Here is a 16,947-nt window from a genome sequence, read left to right as displayed (position 1 = left end):
TCCTGGCGGGCAGCACAGAGATGAACTTGTACAGAGAGATCACCATGCAACTTAGAAACACTCCGAATCTACCAAGTGTTTCATAACAAGTATAAAATGGCGCTGCCAGGACACAGGATTATCTGGGTGTTGTGCGGGGGCTGTCTTGGGGTCTTGTGTGGGTCTGAATATGGAGAACTCGTGGCGGTGAGGACCTCAGGGGCGGCTGGTGACATTTGAAAGAGGTGGGGCGTAAAATGATTGGCATACTGCACCGTTGCGAGCGAGCGTAGCGAGCGAGCGAGCCCGAACCACCATAAGGGGTATGCATTTTGTTATCCAATGCACGCACCCAACAGGCAGGTATTTCAGTACCTCTAGGAATAGTGTGCTTTCCCACCCAGGGAAAACATGGTTGTTCAAAGAGCAAAGAGGCAACAAAAGAAGGGCTTCACTGGCAAACACTGTAATGTGGCGCTAATGTGTTTATGTGTGAATAAATCAATATGGCCACCTTGCTTTAGTTGGTTAGTTATTTCTCACATTTTGAATGTTTTATTTCTCTCTACCCTGAGGCTGCACTTAGAAATTGAAAAATGTCAGCAAAAGTCTACGTTTCCAGCAAGTGTTTTTCTTTTTTGGATCCATTTCACAAGGAAGCAAATAAACGAAAGGAGGAAAGAGAAGGTAATACCTGTTTCTTGAAGTCTCTACTACATGAGGAGGAGCGAGACAGAGAGGGAAGAGGGGGAACAAAGGAGGGGGGAGGCAGCTGCCAGCAGCGGGAGAACTGGACTCAAGCAGTGACTTACGACGACAGACAGCGCTATAAAAGACTTGTGTTGAGCGTAGCGTCCAATACCTACTTCAAAATGAACAGCACCATGCTAGACTCAGACTAGTACTGGTCACAACGTAGGAGCACACTGCCACATAACAAGAGACATATAATGTTCAGAATAGTAATATAAACAGAAATATGTGTGTGAAGTCAGACTGAATTTTATAATAATATCATGCCAGTTTTACGTGCACTTATAGAAATACTTACCAACACATGGATGGCCCCGTAGCGCTTTGGGAATCTAGTCACCCTTTGCTGTTTTGGCATTCATGGCGACCAGAGCACAGGAAGGTGACATGTAGCTTACCGACTAATGTGGGTGAGATTGCTCCTGGAGCTAACTGCTGGCATCAATGTGTGCTCTACGAGTCACAGGTTCCAAACACTGCAGGGCCGACGAGTGACTCCGGACCGAGCAGGTTCAGCTTTTTATTTGCGATGTTTCCGCGCCTCCATGTCTTCCTCTGAGGCCAGGAAAGAGCTCGAAGGTAAATACCACCGGTACCGGTTTGATCCGGACCTTGGTCCCTAGAAGACCGGGACAAATGCAGGTACATTCAAGGTAGACCTGCATGGTTCATGCACGAAGCAGTTTAAAAAAAAAGAAAAAATTTGAGAATATTTCCGAAGTATTTGTTATATCAGGGATGAATGCTGAGGGCTTGATATTCAATCGGAAAGAGTGGTGCGGAATTAATTCTCCAAAAGCGACCTGACAGGAGAAATCGCCTATGCTAATTAGAACGGGGAGAGATGATACAACCAATTCCTACCGTAAAAGGGTATTTTCTGCAATGCAACATGAACGCAGCATACTGTTAACAAACAACCAGTAATCAATCACTCATTCAGAACAGAATGAGTCAAAGTGTAGCCCGCGCTTGAAGCACCTTCTTTCAACAATGGCGACCAAAAGAACTCCTTGCATGATAACACGTACCCAGGCATTAACATTCAGCCAGTTGTGGGTCTGCAGAAGGAACAGCTGCCACTTGGGTAATGGTAACACCAGTCATTACCAACGGTGAAAAACTCAGCTGGCAAGCGCTGTATAAAACAAAAGGTAGCTTGGAACTTCATAGCACCTATTGTTTACAGCATTTAATATATGTAGGTAAGATTCTTCGATGTGGTGTGCACGCTTCACACAAGCCTATACATAAATTGCAAAACGAAAGCAGGTCGCGCGGGGTGGGGGGCCGAGGGAGAATAAAATTAAAACAAAAACTTACCTGACCCGATCGCCTCTGCTCCTGGTCCGCGTTGGCGCCTCTGCCCGCTTCAAACAGGAACACCACGTCAGCACACAGGAGTGGCAACCCCTCAGCCAATCCTGGCACTGCTGCAGCACCAGGATTGGCTGAGGGCACCGCTTATGCTTCGCCCGCCGCCTGCCCATTAGGAGACCGAGGGGCTCCTAATGGGCATGCGCAAGGCAGTGAAAACACAAGTACGTATGACTGGGCACGGGCTAAATATGAGCTCACCATGCCCACTCATGCGCACTTGTGCTGCCTTTCCCTGGCTTGTCTGACAATGCATGTCAGTCAACATGACGCCGGACCGCCCACGGTCCGGACGTCATGCTGACTGACATGCATTGTCAGTTCTCCCTTGGCGTCTCTGAACTTAAGTAAACTAAGTTCAGAGACGCAGAGGGAGCTGCGAGCGGGGGCGGGGGTGCAACGCCCCCACTCCCCAATGGACGCACAGCGCCTGGGTGAAGTGTTGCTGAGGTTCCTGTTGATGAATGAAGGATCCCTTGGGTTTTTAAGAAGTCCATGGAAATAGTTTTTGGATTGTGAAATCCGTCAGTGGAAAGAAAGCTCTTCTAGTTCTTGTCAGAGTAGTAGCAGCTTTCTCATCCGGAGGGGGAAGGAAGGGCTCCTGCAGGGAGAATGGGTTGTATTTTGGAATCTTATCTGGTAGGAGGAGGAGCTCTTGGTGATCTTGTGTTCGTGGCAAAGAGGTGTTTTTGTTATTTGTGTGGTTTGCAGATGCAGATATTGGGTTTGGCTTCATTTGGCATTTTGGGCATCTTGTGTTGTAATTGAAGGGGTGTCTGGGGCTCCTATACTGTACAACAGGGGTATTTGGTGATGGTGTGAATACTGGTAAGGGGTATTGGAAACTTTGGTCTAAATGTAAAAACATTTTTGCATTCAAAGAGACCGATTCGCAGAATGGGGCCGTATGCGAACGCAAAAATGCCTTTTCAGATGTACTTAGCCCAAATTTGCGATTTGGAAACCTATTACTGAATTGCTATTTGAGTTTGCCAAACAGCATTTGGAAGAGGCGTGTTTAGGGCGTCCCTTCCACATACCGATTCACATTGGTATGTTTGAATGTTTCGACCAAAATGCGGTCACAAAACATTTGCACTTTACTGCCAACTCAAAGTTGGTGGTAACCCATTCGCATATAAGAAGGGTTCCCAAGAGACCCCTTCCTCTTTGAGAATAATAGATTTTTTTTTAAGAGCAGGCAGTGTTAAAAAACCAGCATTGGCAAACCCAATAGGTCACGGCAATCCGAAAGCTATAGGTGTTGTGAATGTTAATGTCTATTGGCATTGTCAGTGCATTGTCAGTGCTAATGGCACATCAGCGCAGCCATGCGCACTTGGTGTCAAGTGAGGCCTGCCCTCCTCGCAGCTTCACCAGCGGAGTGTATAATGTGACCTCGCCACTCTTGAGGCCAGAGCACTGAGAGCAGTGCAGCACAGAAGCATCGACATAGAGAAGCAACGTCTCCGCAGCAGTTCTCCGCTTACAAACAGCATCATGTAAAAACAATATAATAACAATATTATTTACTTTAATTGCCATAATGTAAGCAATTTCTTTTTGTTATTGTGGTCTCCCTGCATGCATGAAACAATGTATATGCTCCTACTGACTATGTCTGTTTCCACAGTATATTTCTTGTTCCATCATGTGAAAGAGATTAATGAAAGGTATATAAAGGAAATGCATGTTGGTAAATATAACGTACTCGCTGTTGTTTCCATGCGATGGTCAGCCTTTAGATTGATGGATGTGATAATTGAAAATCAAGCACACATGCATGATAAAATAATATGTAAATGTAAAGATGTAAATATAAAATCGCACTTCTGTGTATTTCATAAAGACTTTATGTGAGTGCATGTCTGAAACCTGAAACGGGAAACCGATGTAAAGCTTTTTTTTTTAAGCTATGATTTTGAAAGTAATCATTGCATTTATTTGAACCCTGATTTACTGGTGATGCATTTTTAATTGTGATTGCGCCCAAAACTCACACTTAAATCATGCTTCTATCACTGCAATGGAAAGAGTTTATTTAGGTATGTTTTTAGAAAGAAAATCATGCGTTTTAAAGCCTTCTTTTAAGCGTATGTTTTGCAATTAAATCAGATGCACTCAGAATGAAAACTAATGTTGCACTGGCAAATCAAAATAAAAAAGAAACGCAGTATGTTGAAAGTATTTAACTTCGATTTACTGGTGCAACATTATATTTAATTATGAATTATTTAATTATGAATGCGTGCGAATTACTTTTACAACATGTCCATAAACAAAGACTTTGTATCACTTGATTTTGTTTGTAAACACGCACCCAAATAAAGTCTTTAACCCCTTCGCTGCCAGGCCTTTTCCCCCTCCTGTGCCACGCCCTTTTTTGGCTATTTGGGGTAGTACGCGCTGAGGCCCCTGTAACTTTTTGACCACATAAGGTATCCACGCCAAATTTGCGTCCTTTTCTTCCAACATCATGGGGATTCTGAAGGTACTCAGGGTTTGTGGATTCCCCTGGCGGGGTCACAGAAATGAGCCAAAATACAGCAAAATTTAGTTTTCTTGGGGGAAAATGGGAAAAACGGGCTGCAAATGAAAGCATCTGGGTTTTTCCCTGCAAATGTTATCAAAAAAGGGTTTGTGGGGCTGAAATCACCATTTTCCCAGCTTTTAGGGGATACCAGTCTTTTGTCAGAAACCCAACATTTTTTACACAGTTTTGGCATTTTTCTGGGATATAGCCTATTTTTGCTATTTTTTGTGCTTTCAACCTACTTCCAGTTAATGGTAGAAATGGGTACAAAAGCAATAATGGATCCTGGAAAGCTATACATTTTAGAGAAGTAGACAAAATTCTGAATTCAGCAAGGGGTCATTTGTGTAGATCCATCAAAGTTTCTTTATAGAAACTAACAGTTAAACATAGGATAAATTGAAAATTTGTTGAAAAAAAGCGCCTTTTGTGTCAACGTTTTCACCTGTAACTTCTTCTAATTTTGACAGCTCTTTGAAAGCAATATACCGTTACATCCGCTGGACATTACTGGTTGTGGGGATATGTAGGACTTGTAGGTTCACCAAGAACCCGACGAACCCAGAGCCAAAAACTGAGCAGCAACTTGCAATGGTTTTTTATTATGTACCGGGTACATAGTAATTATTCTGTAAAAATGTGTACATGGAAAAATCGGTATGAAAGACACCTATGTATTTCTGAAATGGGAACAAAATATAGAGTTTAGAAACAGTAGATATTTGCACATTTCCGAAATTGGGATACTCATACTAGCATGAGAATTATCAGTCATTTTTTAGAATGACTTCTTTTTTACACAATATCTTTCATTTGGAAGGCAGAAATGCATCGAAAGTCAATAGGTAATAACAGTTCCTTTACGAATCTGAATTACCCTAAGTCTCCTGATAAAAATGGTACCTCACTTGTAGGGGTAGGCATAGTGCCCACGACAGGAAATGGCTCAAAACCCAACGTGAACACACCACATTTACACAATGCAAAATTACCCTTTTTTAGCAAAGTGCCTAGCTGTAGTTTTTTTAACCCTAGCTCTGCCGGCACCTAGGGAAACCTAGCAAACCTATACATTTTTGAAAACTAGACACCCAGGGGAATCCAGGATGGGGTGACTTGACTGCCTCCCACCAGGTTCTGTTACCCAGAATCCCTTGCAAACCTAAATAATTGCCAAAAAAACACATTTTCTCCATATTTCTCTGGTGGAAAGTTCTGGAATCTGCGTGGATCCACAAATTTCCACCCACCCCGCGTTACCCAAAGTCTTCCGAGAAAAATGGTACCTCACTTGTGTGGGTCGGCCTAGTGCCCGCGACAGGAAACGGCGCAAAACGCAACGTGGACACACCTCAATTTCGCTGTGAAAAATGACCCTTTTTTTGGCAAAGTGCCTAGCTGCAGTTTTTGAACCATAGCTCTGCCGGCACCTAGGGAAACCTAGCAAACCTATACATTTTTGAAAACTAGACACCCAGGGGAATCCAGGATGGGGTGACATGACTGCCTCCCACCAGGTTCTGCCACCCAGAATCCCTTGCAAACCTAACAAATTGCCAAAAAAAACACATTTTCCCCACATTTCTGTGGTGGAAAGTTCTGGAATCTGCGTGGATCCACAAATTTCCTACCACCCAGCGTTCCCCTGGGTCTCCCGATAAAAATGGTGCCTCACTCGTGTGGGAGGCCTAAGGACCCGCCACGGGCAAGGGCACGAAACGTAGTGAGACGCACTACGTTTAGGACCCTTGCCTGTGGAGGCGCACCACGTTTTGGACCCTTGCCTGTCGCGGGTACTTGGGCCTCCCACACGAGTGAGGCACCGTTTTTATCAGGAGACCCGGGGGAACGCTGGGTCGTAGGAAATTTGTGTCAGCCTCGTGATGCCACAACTTTCCCACACAAAAATGGGAAAGTTGTGTGAAAAAGGTGATTTTTTCAGCTAAATTTGAGGTTTGCAGGGCATTCTGGGTAAGGAAACGTTGGGGGATCCACGCAAGCCATACCTCCCTGGAATCCCCCGGCTGTCTAGTTTTCAGAAATGTGTGGGTTTTGTAGGTTTCCCTAGGTGGCCGCCGAGCACCGGGCCAAAAACCCAAGTGACCCCCCTTGCAAAACCAGGTCGTTTTGAAGTAGGCAATTTTCATGTCGCCTCACTACGTTGTGGGCACTTGCCTGTCGCGGGTACTTGGGCCTCCCACACGAGTGAGGCACAGTTTTTATCTGGAGACCCGGGGGAACGCTGGGTGGTAGGAAATTTGTGTCAGCCCGGTGATGCCACAACTTTCCCACACAAAAATGTGTGCAAAAGGTGAATTTTTCAGCTAAATGTGAGGTTTGCAGGGCATTCTGGGGAAGGAAACGTTGGGGGATCCACGCAAGCCATACCTCCCTGGAATCCCCCGGGTGTCTAGTTTTCAGAAATGTTTGGGTTTGGTAGGTTCCCTTAGGTGGCCGCCGAGCACCGGGCCAAAAACCCAGGTGACCCCCCTTGCAAAACCAGGTCGTTTTGAAGTAGGCAATTTTCATGTCGCCTCAATACGTTTTGGGCCCTTGCCTGTCGCGGGTACTTGGGCCTCCCACACGAGTGAGGCACCGTTTTTATCCGGAGACCCGGGGGAACGCTGGGTGGTAGGAAATTTGTGTCAGCCCAGTGATGCCACAACTTTCCCACACAAAAATGTGTGAAAAAGGTGATTTTTTTCAGCTAAATTTGAGGTTTGCAGGGCATTCTGGGTAAGGAAACGTTGGGGGATCCACGCAAGCCATACCTACCTGGATTCCCCTGGGTGTCTAGTTTTCAGAAATGTGTGGGTTTGGTAGGTTTCCCTAGATGGCCGCCAAGCCCGGGGCCAAAAACTCATGGGACCCCCTGTGCAAAACCAGGTTGTTTTGTGATAGGTAATTTTGATGTCTCCTCAATACGTTTTGGGCCCTTGCCTGACGCGGGCACTAGGCCTACCCACGCAAGTGAGTTACCATTTTTCTCTGAAGACTTTGGGGAACGCAGGGTGGGTGGAATTTTGTGGACCCACGCAGATTCCAGAACTTTCCACCACAGAAATGTGAGGAAAATGTGTTATTTTGGACACATTTTTAGGTTTGGAATGGATTCTGGGTAACAGAACCTGGTCAGAGCCAGTGAAGTCACCCCATCCAGGATTCCCCTCGGTGTGTAGTTTTAAAAAATGTACAGGTTTGCTAGGTTTGCCTACGTGCCAACCGCGCTAGGGCCCAAAATCCACAGGTATGCACATTGCTAAAAAAAATTCAGAGCCCAGTGGGTTTTCTGCCGCCCTGGGGGGGTAATCTGGGAAGGGGGTTTCATCCTGATATGCCCCTAAAGGGGCAGAAAGACTGTGGCTATTTTTTGTGGGGGTGGGGGCATTGGTATGACCATTTTGGGCAGCCCCCACCCCCACGCATAAAAAAAGCCTGCGTACTCGCTGGCGCCTAGTGGGCTTTCTGCCCCCCCAGGGGGCAGATATGAGGCCACTGCCACCATCTGCCCTCCCGGGGGGGGGCAGAAAGACTGGAATTTCTCTGGGGGTGGGGTGGGGTATTGTCATGCCCATTTTGGGGAGCCCCTACCCCTACACTAATAAAAACAAAAAAATCCACGGTTTCTAGTGGGCATTCTACGCCCCCAGGGAGGGCCAGATTGGGGGCTACAGCTCCCATCTGCCTCCTGGGGCGCAGAAAGACTGTCATTTTTGTGCGGGTGAGGGTGTGGGCATTGGCGTGCCCGTTTCGGGCAGCCCGCACCCTAAAAACAATTGCGCAAAAAAATTCCCTGATGTTTAGTGGGCTTTCTGCCCCCCCGAAGGGGCAGATTAGGGGCCAATGCCCCCCCGGGGGGCTGAAAGACTAATAATTGGGGGGTGGGGTGGGGGCATGGGCCTGCCCGTTTTGGGCAGCCCCCCTATTTTTATTTTTTTTACAATTCCCTGGTGTCTAGTGGTCTTTAGGCCCCCCCGGGGGGGGGGGCAGATTGGGGGCCAATACCCCATCTGCCCCCCAGGGGGGACAGAAAGGCTGTAATGGTGGTGGGCAGCCCCCACCCTAAAAAAAAATGAAAAGAAATCCCTGGTGTATAGTAGGCTTTCTGCCCCTCCAAAGGGGCAGATTAGGGGCCATTGCCCCATCTGCCCCCCGGGGGGGCAGAAAGACTGTGATAATTGGGGGGTGGGGTGGGGGCATGGGCCTGCCCGTTTTGGGCAGCCCCCACCCCTATTTTTATTTTTAAAGAAATTCCCTGGTGTCTAGTGGGCTTTTTGCCCCCCCGGGGGGGCAGTTTGGGGGCTACTGCCCCCATCTGCCCCCCGGGGGGCAAAAAGACTAAATTAGGCCAAAATTATTTGGGGGGCGCAAAGGCCCTTGCCCAAGGGGCCGCTCCCCCCTCCCTGGTGTCTAGTGGGTGGATCCCTGCTTGGGGATCGCCCTTCTGTGGCGATCCCCAAGCAGGGATCCATTGGAAAGGGGAGATTCTTCTCTTTCCAACAATACCTCTCCCGTCTTTCTACGTGCTCAAGGGACTGAGATAGCCCCCTGAGCACGTACAAAGTGAAACTGAAATGAGCCTCTTGGCTCATTTCAGTTTCAGTTTCAGTGTAATGACATCGGCACGACGTGCGCGCCGATCGTCATTACGCTGAAAGCAGGGGGGGGGGCCTCGGGAGCTGGGGAAGCTCTTCCCCAGCTCCCGAGTCTATTGTCAGTAAAAGGGAATCACTCTGGTGCCCAGAGGGATTCCCCTGGGAATGCCTCATGACGAGCTGGACTCGTCATGGGCACAGCGCGACTGTGCTCCATGACGAGTCCAGCTCGTCATGGGCACAGAAGGGGTTAAATTGAAGTGATAAAAGGGTGATTTAGCCACGTGTTTTGAAAGTCAATCATGGGAACGTAGAATTACAAGTATATCATACCGATGCCTGACCTGAGTGTTGACATACATCAATCATGTGTAAAATAGCTAAACAGGCACCCACGGAAAACAGTGTCTGGCATTTGACCTTGGTCTTTGAATTCACAAATGTGACGAGATAAAAGCAAGATTTACAGGCCTGTTTACAGAGGAGCTTGCAGCAGTGAGTGAAAACATAACCGCTTGTGTTAAGTGCTCTTTATCAAAGAAAAAAGTGGTTCCTGAAACAATCCTACCATGGAAGCAGTAGAGGGATAGTGTGATTGGTCCATGCTCTCAGGGAGGACTAAGCACAGGAAGAGGCATGACAAATGCATGCCATGGACAAATGGGGAGAAACAATATGAGAGCAACGATGGAGATAGCAAATTGGAAGTCTATGGATGGGCTGAAGCCCACAAAGAATATACAACATTTCTCTTTGAGACAGTGCTTGTGCTGTCTAGCCAAGACCTAATGAACCTAAATGTTTCATTTTTTTCTTCTTAAACGCAGCTTGTTTAAGGAAAACGGGCTGGGTTAAAAAAAATAGCTTCATTTAAAAGCAATCACAGACATGGTGGTCTGCTGAACCTAGCAGGCCACCATTCCTGTGATGCCAGCGAATCATAGTGGTTCACAAATTGTGACCTACATCATTAATATTTATGAGGTAGGTCTATATGAGACCCACTACGAATCGCTATTTTAGTAACGGGCTAAATAACCCCGTTGTACATTAGTGATTGTGGTTACCAAATAGCAATTTGCAAAAGATCACTATTTGGTAATCACTACTAACTATTCTTCGTACATCTAGCCCTTTGTTTTTTGTGTGTCTTCGGTGGAGGGCGGGATTTGCAAATTGAGACTGGTGTGTCTAAATCAAAAATCTTTTCTCTGTTTGACAGATCATGAAGTATGCAGAGCAACGGATTCCCACCCTTAACGAGTATTGTGTGGTGTGTGACGAGCAACATGTATTTCAGAATGCCTCGATGCTAAAGGTACTTGGCGGTTTTGGCCTACATCACTGGGCATCTCTACCCTAATACTGATCCCTCTCATTCACTATGCTCCTTGCATCAAACTAGTCTCCTCCAACCCTGAGACTGTCCTAACTGTGGGCAACCTGCTTCTCATAGGCCCTCAAGGGATGATGAGCTCCCTCTCTTTCCAGGTTCCATTCTAAGTAAGAGGGTATCCATCCCTGTAAACTACACCTTAACCAACATATCATTCTTCTTTGGTGCATCTCATTTTGGCGCTCACCTTTTTTAGCACGTGATTGGTGGGCTTTTCCTGTGGGGAGATCCTGGATAGAGTAGGTTGTTCCAAAACAATGTGTGCCTTTAATTCGTCTTCCACCTTTTTCTATACAGCCAGCAGTATGTACCCGGGAGCTATGTGTCTTCTCATTCTACACCCTGGGAGTGATGTCTGGTGCTGCAGAAGAGGTGGCCACAGGAGCGGAGGTAAACCTGAGCCTTCACACTGTAACCAAGCTGTCATGCTCACAATACACCTTCCAGAACCACATGACATCTCTAAAAGTGACACTATACTCATCACTAAGCTTTCACAACAGCTCTTAAGATGTTATGCACACACTTGATAGCTGTTTACCCCAATGTAATGCTTTTATGGTTCATGTGAGCAAATGCATTATTACTTTAGGGGGTGAGTACCCACCTAAAATTGGCAAAGGGTTAAAATGTAGAGGTTAATGTTCGAGACAAAAATCTGTGGAAATACCATGAAAAAGATGTTAATTTCCAACAGTTCAATCATTTTTTATTGAGTTTTATAAGTAGGTGAAAAGAATATAACCAATTGAGAAGTCCCCCCTCGATCCCTACAATCCTCCATTCCCAGCTATGGCTCTTAACCAGATTCTTGGCCCTCTAAGGGGCTCTGCATGGCAGAGCAAACCACAATACCAAGTTTTATTGATAGACCAATAGACCTAGGTCTTTAGTGCAGTCCTTTACCCTCTTACACCTAAGTGAGGAAAATGGTCTGGAGCGCCATCAAGGATTTGGGGCATGTAAGCAACTGGGTGACCTTTGAGAAGAGCTGCATCAGTGGGCCCTGTTGTTCACTGAATTCTCTCTCGGTCCCCTGGCCATTATGGCAGATCTTTTCCATCCCCAGACCCTGCCACAGTCTATGGTATCAGTATACTATAGGGGGGGCCCACTAGTATTGTCCGGTTAGCCGTAAGCAGCAACATTGAATCTAATTACTTAAGACCTTTTGTTGACCCCCATCCAACCTCTAGCATCCAGCCTAGTAGTATATCAGGGGTCATAGTCGGGATTGGATTGTCTCTGATAGGTTTCACATCATTAAGCGCACGCTGGTAGGATTCCTGGATCTCGGCTCACTGCCTCATGATATTTGTGATGGTGTCTTTCAACACAGAGACTCCAGCAAATATCCGATTTGGAGTCACTAAAGATATGTAAGTGATGGAATAATGCCAACAAACAAGCAGTTTTAAACTTGCATCCCTCCCATCCACATTAGTTACTCTCCAGTGTAACACTTTTGGCCCCTTCATGTCCACTAAAAGCTTTATGACCATTATAAAACACACACACACACACACAAAACACAAGCATTTTCGCCAAATTTAAAGTTTTCACACTTAATCAGAAGCCTCCCACACCACACTCTCAATCCGTTATAAACCAGCCTTCACCAGCTCTAGAACATGGACCATTCTCTAAATGGAAGCAGGGGAACTGTCTGACTATTTCAGACATGTTCCAGGGACAGGAATTCTTATCCCTTTAATTGTACAAGCAACTATTTAACCATGAAATATAATTTTACTCAACTTTGTAACTTGGTAATGTACAATGAAAGGGTTATTACACTTATCTGGTTCTTCACTCATGAGAAAAGTCGATGAAATAGTATCCACCTGTGCACGCCATGTACTTTAGCTCTGAAGATGCTTCAAGAGTTTTTGTTGGACTTCTGCTGTGTATCTGGTGAACTAGCAGTTTGTACTGTTAGTTATTCTATAACAGCTATGAACTGGGTATTCATGTACAGAGCCTTAGTTTGTCACCATACTTTTGTCTATGTTCTATGACAGACTTTGCAACATCTATGAGCTGTATTTGTACCTGTGGCAAATATGCATCTCTGCCACCAACCTACGAAAACACCATCTTGTCTACAAGAGGCTAAAGGGAGGATTTAGCAATCATACACTTGAACAATTGCACGAAATGGTGGTGATGGCAAAAGAAGGGACGCGTCCTTGAGATCCAGTCAGGGCATCCAGTCATTCAGTAGTAGATCACGCCTTTGGAGGCGAATTCCTTCCACCTTAGGCTCCAGTAAACTAGCCACTCATTGAACTCTCTGAGGTTTACGATCAGACACAATTCTTTCTCCTGCTTCTCCATCAGGAACAAATTGCTCATTAAGCCTCTTGGATCAAGTGAGCAATAGTAAATAGCCCCTTTGGCCTTTTTCTCTGTGACCTCTACGCCCACCCTAGTTCTTCTGGGAATTTGGAAGTTTGGGGACCAGTCAAGAACTTCCTTGCTTCGCCCAGCCCCAGCAAATAGCATTCTTGATTGAAGCCTGGGTTTTACCCAGAGAGACTAAAGCCATGACAAACATACTTTTTGAGGGAAGGTTTACCAAAAAGACCCCAATCCATGATAGGGGTCACGTCCTAGTTCTTCACCCCGCCCCAGCTTAGGTTGCACCTTAATATTTAGGGAGCATCAGTACTCATTGCACAAGGTGCTGTTGGCTTTACCCAAAAAGCAGACTGCTTATTGCGCCAGTCAGACAGAATCTCTGGTGAAATCAGGCTAACAGAAGCTTTGTCATTCTATACTTTGTGGGCCCTTCTCAGCCTCTGGACAGGAGGTTAAGGGGGTGAGGTCCACATGCTCTTCAGAAAGGTATCTTTCAGTCTTTTAAATGTATCTGAGTGACTAGTGCTTCCCTTTCCCTTTTTTGTCTCCCCCCGATAGACAGTGCTGGAGTGTGCCTGGGACCCCAAAGTTGAGAGGTCCAGTTGACCTTTGAAAGGACTCCCACCCCATAGGACAGGGTGGAATCTGGGGATCACCAGTGACTTTCAATAAGCTTTCTGCCACTTTTGTGAATTCCACTATTCTTCCAACTGGTCTTGCGATTACAGGGTTTCTTGAGAACCACGGAGAAGACTCTTTTTTCCATGTAAATGATGTTGCGTTTCCTCATTTCTAGTGAGACCACACTAAAATGAAGCCTGTGGCACAGATGCACCTGTCCGCATCGAAAGGGACCAGGGGCCAGGAACCCTGGTCCACCATACACAGGCAAGTTAAAATATGCTGCCAGTCAGCTACTTGCTCTTCAAGGCCCCTTTAAGGGCAGTTGCCTTCATTCAGTCAATTTAGGGAAAGGGGAAACACAATGTAAATGCTGTCTAGACTCCCTACCCGTTATAACCGAGCTTAGAACCATGCCTACTACCAAACCAAATCAGCTGATGTTTTTAATCAATTGTGGATCACTTCCCTGTCATGAACTGGATATCTATTCGTTCTTGAAAGAAAAACACCCTGTGGCTATGTTCCTAAAGGAAACATGGCTTCATGCCGATTCAGGGCTGGACCTTGTGCACCTAGAGATATATTTCGGATTGTTAAAACCCTCTTAGACCCGCCCAATAACCTCCTAACCCTCGTATCATCAGCTTGCAGCTGCAACAATATTGCAAAGATTTTTCAAGAACTAAGTCGACGATATCTATCTTACCGTTTCCCCACCTAAACCAGATTCTAAACCCATGGTTAATAGTGATGGACAATCAGTCCTTATTACTACGCTTAGTACCTTTCCTGATATGATGCCAGAGAATCTTTCAACGATTTTTAATAAAGTCAAGTTAGGTTCTCCGCTGAACCCTGCCCCCGGTCATCTTAGCCAAAGTTTTGGATCTGATCCTACCTCTCCTACTTGCCATTTTGAATATCCCTTTAGCTGAAGGAAGGTCTCAACGTCTTGGAAACATGTCATGTTGAAGGCCCTCCTCAAAAAAACTAATCTTGACCCCCTTGTCCCAGGGAATTATAGGCCCATCTTTAGCTGTCTGGACTAACCAAAGTCCTCGAGAGTCATGTTACCAAGCACCTCTCAGAGTATCTAGATGCACATAACATTCTCCACCCTACCCAGACTGGGTGTAGACTGAAACACGGTACAGAGACTCCACTCCTGGCTGTTGTTGTGGAGGCTAAAATGCTGCTGGATCAGGGAGGATCAGTTGCCATCGCCCTCCTTGATCTCAGTGCAGCATTTGATATTGTCAGTCATGACACTCTTATTGAGAGCATTCGTAACGTGGGAGTTATGGGGCGTGCCCTCTCCTGGCTCCAATCTTTTATTACAGACAGGACCTTTCAAGTCTTTGAAGGATGTTGTACCTGAGACACTTTTTCATTGAACAGCGGAGTTCCCCAGTGCTCCTCAATAAGTCCTACGCTGTTCAATTTATATATGCGTCCTTTGGCCTATATCGTTCTGTCATTTGTGATTTCTATAATCTCATATGCAGACGATACACAATTAGTGTTTGCCCTCTCTCACAAGCAGAATCCCTGCTCCCTGGCCTCAGGCCCATGTTTAGAAGCTGTGGCCAAGTGGATGAACAACTCTGTCCTGAAATTAAATATAGTCAAGACAGAACTCATGATTCTTCTCGGCACACCCCCCCTCTCCCTACTATGAATACCCAGGCCACAAAACTAGTTGCAACATATTATGGCATCCTTAGGACTCTCAGGAAAATTCTTTATCTGCTCCCCACCTCCTGCAAAAGAATAATATTCCAGTCATTGATTTTATCACACCTCGACTACGGAAATTCCCTGTATATAGGAGCCTCTAAATCTGTTGTAAGGAAACTGCAGGTGGTACAGAATTCAGCAGCTCGGCTGCTCTATAATGTTCCCACGAGTCTGCCCAGCAAGCTCTTCCATCCATCCATTCATTGGCTCCCAGAGGCCCAAAGGGTCAATTTGAAATCCCTGTGTACAGCCCTCAGGGCATTGTTGGACAAAGGCCATTTAATTGCTCAAACCCTGTTTCCTCCCTATACCTGTACTAGAAATCTGCGGTCAACTAACTCCCGACTTGCAGTGGTCACTTCCATAAAAAAAAAGCCAGAATTAGAGGTTGGTCATTTTGATAAACTGTTGCAAAGTTATGGAATTCTTTAGCCTCCACCCTTCGGACAATCAACCTGGAACACCATTTTCTCAAACTCCTGAAAACATGGTTGTTTGACTGTTTTTACCACTAATGTTTTGGTCACCTAGTTACGTATTTCGCGCTGGGAGGCCTGCAGGCAGCCATGTGTTCTATAAGTGCTTCTAAGATAAGATAAGATAATGTAAGCTAAGATAAGACCCTGAATATCATGTAAGAAAAGTCAGAAATGGTGTGCGCCACTCATTTTTGTAAATTCACAAACTGCCAATAATTATGTCTTTCTAAAGAAATAGATGTAGAGCTAACCGTTCCCAAAGATTGGTTCACTTCTTGCCTTTGTTGAGTTCTGATTTGATCTGGTTGATTAGATTCCCCCCTGCAAGTCATTTGCCTATACAAAGTCCAGAAATGTTTCACAGATTGAAATTAACATTGCACTAACAGCTGCTATTACTGGTGAATTTGTATTTTTTATCATTTTCTTGAGAAGAGGGATTCTCCATGAAAAGCTTTGATGAAAGTGCAATACAAATTGAAAGTGCCACTATTAAGACCTTTGACACTGCCTCTCATGGCATTGGGTTCTGTGACCTCAGTAGTTAACTCCCTCTCCAAACCGGATGCACGGTGGCAGTGGGGACATGCCTCTTTTCTAAAGGTTCTATTAGATAAAAAGCTTTTACCCCCAACATCAGGAACTTCCTGCATGAGACAGGCCTGTGAGAACACCTTCTCTGTTTTTTTAACTATCTTTCACAACAATATGCTTCAATTTTAGTTGAGAAAACACAAGGAGATGATGGACGGAGCGCTGAAACTTTTCAGACACTCACCCCCAGTCATAGATCTGGGTTGAATCCATCTTCCTTCTTTAGCACACTCCGCCACCTCAGTTCAGACCCAGCTATATGCAAATCAGTCTTGACTCTGGGCCTCATGGGAATAGTCCAGCCCGAACTGCCAAGCCAGGTATTCCCTGAATTGGAAACAAGCATCCTGAGACCGGTTTCTGGGTAACACCCTTCATCAGCCAGGCTAGCTTGAATCCAGTGGCAAAGTGAGTAGGGACCCACGTCTGGGCATACCCTGCCAGCTTAGGGCGAACAAAGCAAACACAAGTAGATGATGGACGGAGCGCTGAAACTTTTCAGACACTCAACCCCAGTCA

At 45.8% G+C, this 16,947-nt stretch overlaps 1 protein-coding gene across 4 annotated transcripts in view; it reads left to right on the top strand.

The window, feature by feature from the left end:
- PARP6 (poly(ADP-ribose) polymerase family member 6) overlaps positions 1-16,947 on the top strand; it is a 289,649-nt gene that overhangs the window by 171,153 nt on the left and 101,549 nt on the right. For all 4 annotated transcript variants that reach the window (XM_085643949.1, XM_085643947.1, XM_085643948.1 and 1 more), the window contains exons 11-12: positions 10,460-10,555; positions 10,931-11,023. In XM_085643949.1, the coding sequence (XP_085500075.1) occupies positions 10,460-10,555; positions 10,931-11,023 (189 nt within the window). The remainder of the gene's footprint in view (positions 1-10,459; positions 10,556-10,930; positions 11,024-16,947) is intronic.

Source organism: Triturus cristatus, chromosome 3_1, assembly GCF_964204655.1.
Source record: "Triturus cristatus chromosome 3_1, aTriCri1.1, whole genome shotgun sequence".
NCBI classification, from domain to species: Eukaryota; Metazoa; Chordata; class Amphibia; order Caudata; family Salamandridae; genus Triturus; species Triturus cristatus.
This window is presented reverse-complemented; position numbering and strand designations above follow the sequence as displayed.